At 37.2% G+C, this 12,155-nt stretch overlaps 1 protein-coding gene across 1 annotated transcript in view; it reads right to left on the bottom strand.

Moving 5' to 3' along the window:
• Window positions 1–12,155, bottom strand: part of LOC149121727 (histone deacetylase 9-like) — a 205,481-nt gene that overhangs the window by 114,150 nt on the left and 79,176 nt on the right. The window contains exon 6 of the mRNA XM_089315339.1: window positions 9,054–9,172. Within this exon, the coding sequence (XP_089171465.1) occupies window positions 9,054–9,172 (119 nt within the window). The remainder of the gene's footprint in view (window positions 1–9,053; window positions 9,173–12,155) is intronic.

The following is a 12,155-nucleotide window of genomic DNA, read 5'->3' as shown; positions in this document are numbered from 1 at the left end:
TCTAAAGAACATACAAATATTCACTAGTACCTGTCCAAAGATACTAAAGCAAAAAAAAAAAAAGCAGTTTTCATAAGCTATAGTTACAGCATTTCAATTCTTACTTTTTGCCATATATAATCAATTGAAACCATACTCACTAAAACAATATTGTATGATACATAGTGTGAATCCCCAGATTGCACCATTTTTGCTCCCTACAATGATTACATATCGATATAAAAATGCTTGATGTGAAGCTTAGTAATTTTTTACATCTCCTCACTTTGTCAATGGTTTCCTTTGTTGTGCAGAATCTTGGTGTATGTAATCCCATTTCTCTATTTTTACTTATGTTGCCTGGCCTTTAGGATCATAGAAGAGAGGAGAGGAGAGGAGAGGAGACGGGAGGGGAGGGAAGAGGGGAGGGGAGGGGAAGGGAAAAGAGAAAGGAGGGAAGGAAGGAAGGAAGGAAGGAAGGAAGGAAGGAAGGAAGGAAGGAAGGAAGGAAGGAAGGAAGGGAGAAAGAAAGGAAGAAAGGAAGAACCACCACAACAACATTGCCCCAGTCTATGAATCTATGTCATGGGTATTTTCCACCAAGTTTTCTCCTAGTTTTACAATTTCAGGCCTTAGACTTATGTCATTAACTTATTTTGTGTTGATTTTTCCCACTTTGTATTTTTTTTTTTTTTGTATATGTTGTTGGATCGTCTAAGTTTGTTCATCCTCATGTATTTACCCAGTTTTCTGAGCACTAATTACTGATGAGACTGTCTTTTTCCAATTGTGTGTTCTTGAATCTTTCTTGAAAATCTGTTGACTGTAAGTGTTTGGACTTATTTTAGGTTCTCTATTTTCTTCTGTTGGTCTGTATTTGTTTTTTTTTTGGTGGGGGGGAATTCCACGTTGTTTTGGTTACTATGCTTTTGTAGTAGATTCTTAAAACAGATAGTGTGATGCCTCAAGCTTTATTCTTCTTGTTCAAGATTGCTTTGGTTATTTAGAGTCTTTTACAGTTCTACACAAATTTTAGATTATTTTTGCTACTTCTGTGACAAAAGTCATTGACAATTTGTTAGAGATTGCATTGTGAATATCGTTTTTATTAGTAAGGATTTTTTTCTTTTGTCTTTTTTTTTTTTTTTTTTTTTTGACAGGCAGAGTTAGACACTGAGAGAGAGAGACAGAGAGAAAGGTCTTCCTTCCGTTGGCTCACCCTGCAAATGGTTGCCACGGCTGGCACGCTGCGCCGATCTGAAGCCAGGAGCCAGCTGCTTCCTCCTGGTCTCCTATGCGGGTGCAGGGCCCAAGCACGTGGGCCATCCTCCACTGCCTTCCCGGGCCACAGCAGAGAGCTGGACTGGAAGAGGAGCAACCGGGACAGAATCCAGCACCCCAACCGGGACTAGAACCTGGGGTACCAGTGCCGCAGGAGGAGGATTAGCCAAGTGAGCCACGGCACCGGTCATATTAGTAAGGATTTTCAACAATGTCATCTCTACTCTAACCCAGGATCACGGTATAGATATTCATTGCTTTGTGTCTTCATCAAATTTTCATCATTGTTTTTACAATTCTCAGGATTCAGATTTTCACCTTCTTCATTAAATTTATTCAGAAAGGTTTGCTTTCTTTCATAACATAAATGGGATTGTTTTCTTGATTTATTTCTCAGAGAGTTCATTTTGAGTAGATAGAAGTGCTGTTGATTTTTCTATGTTGCTATTGTATCCTGCAACTTCATTATATTAATTTATTTGTTCTAACAGTTTTTTGGTTGTTGCTGTAGTCTTTAGGGTCTTCTGTATATAAGAACAAATTATTTGAAACAGAGACAATTTCAATTCTTCCTTTCCAATTAGGATGCTACTTGTTTGTTTATTTTTGTCCGACTGCTCTGGCTAGGACCTCTAGTACTATATTAAATAGAAAGAGAAAGAGGGCATATCCTTGCCCTGATCCTAATCTTAAAGGAAAATCATTTCAATGTTTTACCCTTGAGTGCAGGAGTACTTCACAAAGTTCATGGAAAACTGGATTTTAAAGATAAAATTGTTTTGGTTAAAAATTTTTTGAAATCCATGCATGACTTTTGCATTACACACATGTTCCATGAACTCTTTGAAGGCCCTTGATATTGCTAGCCACAGGTTGTGATGTGTGGCCTTTTTTGAGATGAGATACATTTCTTTTACACATAGTTTGTTGAGAATTGTTATCATGAAAAGATGCTAAGTTTTGTCAAAGAAAAATGTTTATGTGTTCAGGTGATCAAATGGTTCTTGGCCTTTCTTCTGTTAATATGGATAATCAGATATATTGATGTGCCCACGCTGAACTCATTTTGTATCCCAGGGTAAATCCCATTCATTCATGGAAAATTGTCCTAACCAGCTGTTGAATTTGGTTTGGTAGCATTTTGTTGTTGTTGTTTTTCCCCATTCTTAGCTTTGTTTATTTCTGATTCTACACTGTGTTTCAGACAGTTCATTTGTTTAAAAAGCATCAGTGGACAATTTATTCTGCAATAGCATATTAATAACATCAAGAACAGATCACATCCCCATATATCACAACAAGGTGCAGGATCAACCCGAAGGTAGGCAGGATCTATATCACAAAATAACAATTCTTTGTTTTATTTTTAAAGCATTGCATTTATTCTAATTACTCCTGAATTTCTGGCCATCCGCTTTCCATTTTTCAAATAAGACTCTAAAGTATCTTCAACCAAGTTGCAGCTTCTGTGTTGTCTATTTTATGTTCAAATATGCCATCTAATTCCAAGACATTCAAATATGCCATCTATTCATAAGATTTTCATTGACTGTTTAGAATTGTTAAAATGAAACCAACATGTTTGATTTTCAGCACAGTGCAAAGGTGCAAAGGTTCCTTAAAATGCATGTCTTTTTTTTTTCTAATTCTATTTTGTTTCAACACAAATGCGGTTTTCTCATTTAGTGAAAGTTGTCTAATTGAAAAAAAAAAGAAAAAAACCAAATGAAACCAACAGTAAAATATAAAACTATTAATTCATAGTAATTAATCATTTATTCCTTTCACTGAAGGAGTTTATTACTTTATTCCTGGCATTGAATTAATTAATTCATTTATTAATATTCCTGTCACTGACTTATCACCCTACTTCTCCCTCCATTGTTTTGTTTCTAAGAAACAAACTCAATTACAAAATTAATGAGGGACAAATTTTGAAATTTGAACGTAGATGTCTCTTCTGCACTTGCCTTAATTATTCACATTTATTTCAAGTTTAATATTGAATGATCTAATCAGCAGCCACCACCCTGCTTCTCTCAGCAGGAACGGAGTGAATTTATCTCACCAACTATATTCCATCTTGTTTTAATAGATGAAACTCAGTATTTTGCCCAAGGACCACTATCACAAAGAAATCCTGAGGGCTGGCATGGTGGCATAGCGGATTAAGCCGCCACTTGCAATGCCTGCATCCCATATGGGCGACAGTTCATGTTCCAGCTGCTCTGTTTCAGATCCAACTCCTTACTAATGCGCCTGGGAAGCATCAGAGGATGATCCAAGTGCTTGGGCCCCTGCACCCACGTGAGAGACCCAGATGAAGCTCCTGGCTCCTGGCTCCTGGCTTCCGCAAGGCCCAGCCCCAGCTGTTGCAGCCATTTGGGGAGTGAACCAGCGGATGGAAGACCTCTCTCTCTTTCCCTCTCTCTCTGTGTAACTGTGCCAATAAGGTAAAATTTTTTTAAGAATTTATGGCTTTCTTTAGACACTCTGGCAAAAAAAAAAAAAAAAAAGACCTAAATGAAAAATCATTGCAATTGAGATCCCAGTGGAAAGAATGGCCATCAAAGAAGGAGGTACCTTTCTCTGATGGGAGCAGAGAACTTCCACTTTGATTATGGCCTTGTCTAATTAAGATCAGAGTTGGCGAACTCAAAAGGCTTCCATAGCCTTGGCAACTCATGACAAGAGCCTAGGGAGATTACTGAAGACATAAACCAGAGTGTCAATTGTTAAGTCAACAACAGGAGTCACTGTACACTTACTCCTCATGTAAGATCTCTGTCCTTAATGTGTTGTACAATGTGAATTAATGCTATAACTAGTACTTAAACAGTACTTTACACTTTACGTTCTGTGTGGGTGCAAACTGATGAAATTTTTACTTAGTATATACTAAATAGATCTTCTGTATATAAACATAACTGAAAATGAATCTTGATGTGAATGGAATGGGAGAGGGAGCGGGAGATGGGAGGGTTGTAGGTGGGAGGGAAGTTATTGGGGAAAAAAGCCACTGTAATCCAAAAGCTGTACTTTGGAAATTTATATTTATTAAATAAAAGTTTAAAAAATTAAAAAATAAATAAATAAATAATACTGATGTGACCCCAACTCTTTGATGTAATAACACAGTAGTATATATGATTATAACTTTAATGTCTCAGAGTATTATAATACAAATTAATATATGGTTTTAATTAAAAAAGAAATTATGGCTTTCTCATTTAACATTTACATTCGTTTCATATTTATATTAAAAGGAAATGTTAAACAAATGGCCACTATCAAGAACAATTTTTAGAATCTGAAATTTATGAAAATTAAAATATATGAAATATATATTTGTGATTCAAAACCTACAAAGAAGTGGAAATGATGAGAGGATAGCAATGAAGTTTTGGCTCAGTCTATAGCCAGCTCCTCAGACAAATCAAATGAACAGGTGTATGGCATTGTTAACTAACCTTGTAGATTTGTGGGTGTTCCAAAACGGAAAATGGGATTAAGAGATTATTTTGTTGCAAGAATTTTTGAAATCCACACTTTTTTTTAACAGTAAGACTTCCATGAACTTTTAAAAATGCTATTGTATTGGCATAGAGGATGAAGCATAATGATATAAACTATCATAGCCCAGTATGTATAATGAAGTTCGTTTGCTTCTCGGATCTTATTACAGCTTAGGTTAGCAGTCAACTGCTTCGAGACTTAGTTTTGGGAGATGGACTCATGAAGGAATCTTTGTACTTCCTCAAGGATAACTCACAGCTACGGATAAATGCATTTTTACAGGTATTTGACTCCAAAGACTGCTCCTTCCCTGTCCTACAGGCAATCACGGGGGAAACAAAAGGATGAGAATACTACCAAGGGGGAGTAAAACTTTCCACCAAGAAGAAGAGAGTAATTGAAGTCTGTGAGTGTTGTTGGATTTTCCCCAACGATGACTTGTCAAAAATCACACATATATTTGGTGAGGGACATGGTTCCTCCTTGAGGACTGTAAAATGCGTGCTCAAGGACCATATTTTGTATGTTTATAAAAGGAATATATGAATATAGGATGTCACCAAGGGGGGCTATCATCTCACAATGACTTTTGCATGACTCCAAAGAAATAAAACCTGTTCACATGATTAAAGCAGTTGGGACAGATGAATTCACTATGTGACACCAACGAAAGCACAGAAGAGTACAGGTGTTGAAAAGGAAGAAAATCCCAGTCAGCATAGAAAGAATCTGCACTACAGAAGCTCTTTCTAAACATTGACAACACTATATAAAGCTGGGAGATGCTGTGGTATGGTTAATTCGTGTTATTGTTTTAACACAGTACTTTATCATAACAGTCTAAAGCAGATAATTTATTTAAAATCAGCACATATGGACTGTCACTGTGGCATAGTGGGTTAATCCACTGCCTGTGATGCCAGCACCCCAAATGGGCACCGAATCGTGTCCCAGCTACTCCACTTCCAAGCCAGCTCCCTACTAATGGCCTGGGAAGGCAGCGGAGGATGGCCCAAGTGCTTGAGTCTCTGCATCCAGGTGGGAAACACTGATAAAGCTCAGGCCTCCTGTCTTTGTCCTCGTGCAGCCCTGGACATTGAGGTCATTTGGAAGTGAACAAGCAGACGGACAATTCTCTCTCTCTCTCGCTCTCTCTCTCTCTCTTTCTCTGCCATACTTTAAAAATAGATAAAACTTGCACAAAACCCAACTCTGATATTTTTGTTATAGTTTCACATCAGAGAACACATTATTTAAAGAAATGAGGGGAAGAAAGACAAATACAGCAGTCAAGAAACCAAGAGTCACTTTCAATTTTAAATCATTTCAACATTTGAGACTTAACTCACAGCATCAACCATTTTTAAAAATCAATCAATAAAAATATTTAAAAAGAAACAAAAAGCCCAGTTGTTGTGGCCTGATTTCTATTTTCCTTTCAGATGTATCCAATAGAATATCTATTTTAAAAGACTGATTCAATGGGCTATGGAATACATAATCTTAGCATCTCAGACAAGATAGTATCCTGGAAATCACCCTCTAAAATAATCCAATTTCTACTTGCAGCAGGATGAATTTTGCCAGAATTGGATAACATTAGAAGTGGAATTTGTTTTTGCATCTTCTACTTAATTTTGCTTCGTTAACTCATTTCTGACTGTATTTGGGGTATTTCCCCAAATGAAGGATGTCTTCTGGCATGGGACATTGGGAGCCCATGTTAACTCGTGTCTGGAACCATTACATCCAAGTGGTAGGAATCCATCTGCCAAGTGTTTACAAAGCAGAGTTCCAGTGCTGGTCCAGTGTGGAGCCATTGGGAATAATGAGCTAGCTGTCCAGGAATCCCAGCTTTCACCCAGTTAGTGTGGCAGCACCTTTAGCAGATAGCCGATGTGAAATGATGAATCCAGTTGCTGAGATGTGAGGCTAGGCTGTGTTGGTTTTTATGTCAGTGCTCTGGGACTAGTTAGTGTCCATCTCAGACCGTGTGGCTCCACAGGTTTGGGGGTGAATTTTGTTTCTCTAGGGAATGCATACGAATTCTTTCTGTTTTTTTTTTTTCATATATTTTGCAGAATAATTTTCTCTTTAAGCAGAAAAACTGCAACGAATGCCTCATGCAATTTCATCTAACTACAGATTCAGGATGAGCACTTTAGCTTTGACCCCAGTTATATCAGATGGTTAAAAAAGTTGTTTTCCTCAGCTATGAGGTGATTGAACTGTTTTAGGCAGCCTCAAGTACAGATCCTCTCCCTTCACTGTGCATCTTTTCCATATTAAAACAAAAGACTGATTCTTGTATCACTTAAAACTTGGGTCTCTTTTCTTTTCTTAGGACATATTCTCTTTTGAGTAGAAAAGATATCTAAGGGAAGAAATAAACGCGCAGAGGCTAGGAGTGGGAGGTGAGGAATTGCACAGATTATAGACAAGCTTATTATGGGATACAAAGAGGAGTTTCCCTCAAAATGGATGCAAATATATATAAATGTATAAAAATACTTGACAGTTTTCTTGCATTTTATTGAAGTTGAAAATGGTAGAACCCATATCTCTTTCATATATGACCACAAGAGCAAACTACACTACTATCTTCTGTTCTACTTTCCAAGATGACATTTGAACTTGGTTTAGCCCCCAATGAACAAATTAATTAAGAAAAAGTTTAGTCCCTTCTAAATTATTTTGAGAAATGGACATGTCAAAGTTTGCGACATTAGCAAGGAGAAAGATCTAAGATAGACATTCCTCCTTCCCGAAGGAAATTTCAGATGTAAGGGCAAGGAAGATCTTTTGTGGATTTCTACCTTTGTTCTCCATGTGTTCTGCAGGCTTATTTCAGTTGGGGATGCAAACCTTATTTTTTTTTTATTCAAACTAAACTGTTCACTAGTCTTATCTGCAGTAGAAGGACTGACTTCCATTTAAATGGAGTTTCATGAAGAAACAAGCACACAAAGAAAAGAATCATAAAGACGTTGACACAAGCAAACCCTTCTCTATTCAATTTTTCCAAAATTGTGAATGATTATGCTTTTTTTTGGTCTTTGTGGAGTTGTCTGTTTTAATATGTTTTCAATAGACAACAAGGCACCAAGAATCTTGGGTAAATTATAGATGTTAAAAATAGCCACTACCTAATAATGTTACTGAAATAATTAGAGTTTAGAAAGCTCTCACATGAGAAGCCAACTAAAAAACAAAGGTTGGCATGATGCTGTTTCTTTGGTTCTTTCCAAATTAATACAGCACACTTGCTCCAAACTCATCTCTCCCACTGAAAACTATATGGGTTGTTTTTCTTGTGTTTGTTTTCTGATTCCACCTAAAATATACAACAGCGGAAACTATTTTTCGTGTAATCTTATTTTTTCCTTCTTTTTTTATTTTTATTTTTTATTTTTTGAAGATATTCATAACACCAGCAGACATTTGTATGCATGGATTCTACATTTGGCTTACTTTCTTATAAAGCAAAGAAATTATTCTTCAAGAACATCTCTCTCTAGCCCAAATGCACTCTGTCATGTTATTCAAATGTACAGTAACACACAATTCATTCCTTCATTTGATGTGTGACAGCTAAGGATCACAGCCCAAAAGCTCAACTTTGCAACACAACAGAAGAGCAATAGAGACCCTGAGCTTTGCTCAGAGAAATGTACAGGGTCTCCAAGAAAGGGGAAAACCTATGTATTCAAACCCAGAAGAGCATAATATTATTGAGATACAGCTATGAGGACTTTTCAAAATGTGAATGGAAAAAGCATTTTCTGAAAAACATTCTGCATGAGTTTGAAAATTTTTTTGCATTCAAATAAGCTTATCTTTTAACTCCATTTCCCTACCGACTGGTCACAGTGACCTCATCTTTTTACCCCAAGTACAATGAAATCAAAACTGCTACTTCCTCTCCTTGCAAAGAGCCCAGTGACTTTGCTTGACTCCTGACTTGTCATGTCAGTGAGCTGCATGTGGTGAACCAGATCTTAGAACATTTCTTGCTTTAAACGCAAAATGGGACCCCTGAAAAACATAGAGGTTCTGACATGCCCCATGGAAGCCACCAAAGGAATTCATTCACCTTCACTCTTTGGAAAGACCTATTTCAATGCAGAAGGGAATCTGACAGTGCAGGCAACACATCCGAATCATTTTCAAATGACTCAACCAAGGTTTACTGGACTACGTACTGGGTCTTGTCTATCTTCAAGACCCTGGCGGTATTATGGCCCCACGGCATTTCCGAGTCTGGAGGAGGTACTTACACTTTGCTGTTACTTTGTACCCCCCAAGAGGAGGAGTGTGGCCTTCTAACGCATCAAATCCAGCGGAAACTAGGACCAGGTCTGGATCAAACTCTTTGGCCACAGGCATCACGACAGTCCTGCAGAGGGAAAAAAGCAACCAGTCACACATGGCAACAGCGGATATCTGTAAAAAAAAAAAAAAAATCATTCAGGGAAAACGACTTGGCACAACCTCAAGAACTTCCCGAGAATAAAGAAAAAGGGGAAAAGAAAACACTATTTGAAAGGATCAAAAACTGATCATTTCCTTAATACTGAATCACTGTTATTTTAGCATCCCAACTCACTCTTTTTTTTTTCTTTCATCTTTTTTTTTTCTCTCCAAATTAAAAAAAAAAAAGAACTCACATACTTTGCAGGTACATTCTAAAGCCCGTCCCATTACATGCACATCTGTGGCTGTTTTATCCCACTGCCTATAAAAAAAACTGCTTCTTCCTAGGGAGTGACTAATGTTTTACAGAGGAAAGTCAAAGCTTTAGTGAAAACCTGGCTTGCTACATTTAGGAAGAACTTGGTGTAAATTTGAACTATAAATTTCTTTTGGGAAAAAGTTTGCTTTCCCAAGTTTTTTTAAAAAAACATTTTTAAATATTTGTCGTGGTAGGGGGTGACTCTTGCAAAGGAAAAAACACGAAATTCCCTTAATAGAATCCAGACTATATTGTTAAGTGAGTCCAAGGTCAGACACACCAGGAATGTGGCAGCCTCATCCATGAAGCAGCCCGGCTGGCCTCATGCAGACACGTCAGCACTTTCTCTCTTCAACCTTTTCAAGGTTCCCTAACCTCTTTCTCATCCATGCTGGTTTTGAGAGAGAATGACTAATGGATGCTACTGGGGTTCATACACTTTTTTTTAAAAGAAGTAATACAGATTTCCAGAGCAGAACCCCATTATAAAAATTCAAATTTTAAGGACTGTTGATGAAAGAAGGAAACTGTACACCATAGTGAATTTAAAAAGTAGTAGATCACTACTGTACTTGTGAGAAATAACTAAAATAAATATTAAAGTAGTGATTCTTGAGTATTGGTATAATTAGCTTATCTTATTGATGTATAAGTTTTAGTTTTTCTACAATGATTACATATTAATTTTTTTTTTTATTATTTTTTATTTTTTTTTTTTTTGACAGGCAGAGTGGACAGTGAGAGAGAGAGACAGAGAGAAAGGTCTTCCTTTGCCGTTGGTTCACCCTCCAATGGCCGCCGCGGTTGGCGCGCTGCGGCCGGCGCACCGCGCTGATCCGATGGCAGGAGCCAGGAGACAGGTGCTTTTCCTGGTCTCCCATGGGGTGCAGGGCCCAAGCACCCGGGCCATCCTCCACTGCACTCCCTGGCCACAGCAGAGGGCTGGCCTGGAAGAGGGGCAACCGGGACAGAATCCGGCGCCCCTACCGGGACTAGAACCCGGTGTGCCGGCGCCGCTAGGCGGAGGATTAGCCTAGTGAGCCGCGGCGCCGGCCTACATATTAATTTTACATTTATAATTAACTGTATATCATGAACAAAGTTACTAAACTTATAAAATATACTTAATTGAAATTTACCCAGAGACTAAAATGTATAAGTACTTTCTAAGAATTCTACTAGTGTCTTTTAAGTTCCAGCCTTCAAGTTCATGGAAGCAACATGCAGGGTAGTCTTTTCAACAACTGGAAGACCACATAAATATGAATTTCCCATCAGTGAATCTAAGCAAAAGCTAATTTTATTTACTATGTATTCTTTCATTGTGTTTTTTAAAACAGCTACATTTCGTAGTGAGACATATTAGATTTTTTTCCCTTTTCAATAAAAGCAACTCTTACATTGTAGTTTTCATTAAAAGTGTCACATTCAGTTAATTTTCTGTGTTTCACATAAGTTAAATAGCTATTTATTATATGTGATTCTTTTATATTTCTATTTTTTCAAAAAATTTTTAAAAATTACATCCTAACTTTAGAACAAAATGGAAATAAAATGAAACAAAAATAATAAAATGAAATAAAAACAAAATAAAGAGCAATTTGCTTTTTAACTGGAAACTTGACATGGAATGAGTAGATTTTCATTTTAATGCAAATATTTTGTTCATCAAGACATATTTCCCTCTTACTAAAGGAATATATTTATGTCACTTATCTCCAAATATACAGATCCACTGAGTTCCATTGGAAGGTTCTGTTGGAAGTACATTTGTCACATAGTCCATTCCTGAATTCACAAACATAGGAGTTTCACAGTTTCAAAGTTCTCAAAATGTTCTGTCACACAGAACCTATCTCACATATTGGAATTCACTCCAAAACATGAGAAAAAGATGGAAAAGAACCATGCATCATCTGATAGACTCCTTCCATTGAAAAATATACATGCTATTTATTTGTTGAACAAATCAGTGATGTAGGGTTGGGACTCAGTTGTAGGATGAGATGCTGCAATATATCCTGGCTATTTTCTATTACATTGAAGAAAGACATGGAAACATGTGCTTTACATGATGATACTGGTGTGGTTCATTCATTTCAGCAAGTGAGTATCAAATGTCTCCGATGCTGCAAACACCGCCTTGGTCTAAAGGTGTGTTCAATTTTGAACTGACGCCCATTTATTTTCATATTGTTGACACTGAATTCTCTTTTGCTCACCTCTCTGATACAAACTGTTGAAGCTCAGACTCCTCAGATCTCTAAAATAGTTGTTTTGGCAGCTATTTTAGAAATGGCCTCAGAAGTGATACACTCTTCTGTTTATGTCAATATAGACTGGTTTTATTTGAAAGATCTACAGCATCTGCTATGGTTTGAATTTTCCCTCATGTTGAAATTTAATTGCTATTGTAACGGCAGTAAGAGGTAAAGTCTAAGAAATGATTAGGCCATGAGGGTATCTGATGAATGGGTTAATGCCATTATCAACCGGAATGGGAGGCTGAAAATAGTATGAGGTTGGCTCAATTTTTCTCCCTGACTTGCACATTAGTGTTCCCTCCCACTAAATTATTATTCAAGACACAGCCTAAGTCCAGCACCACAATCTTGGCCTTACTAGATGCCATAGCTGTGAGCCAAAC

Source organism: Oryctolagus cuniculus, chromosome 16, assembly GCF_051225735.1.
Source record: "Oryctolagus cuniculus isolate XC-2025 breed Fujian yellow rabbit chromosome 16, ASM5122573v1, whole genome shotgun sequence".
In the NCBI taxonomy this organism is placed as follows: Eukaryota; Metazoa; Chordata; class Mammalia; order Lagomorpha; family Leporidae; genus Oryctolagus; species Oryctolagus cuniculus.
This window is presented reverse-complemented; position numbering and strand designations above follow the sequence as displayed.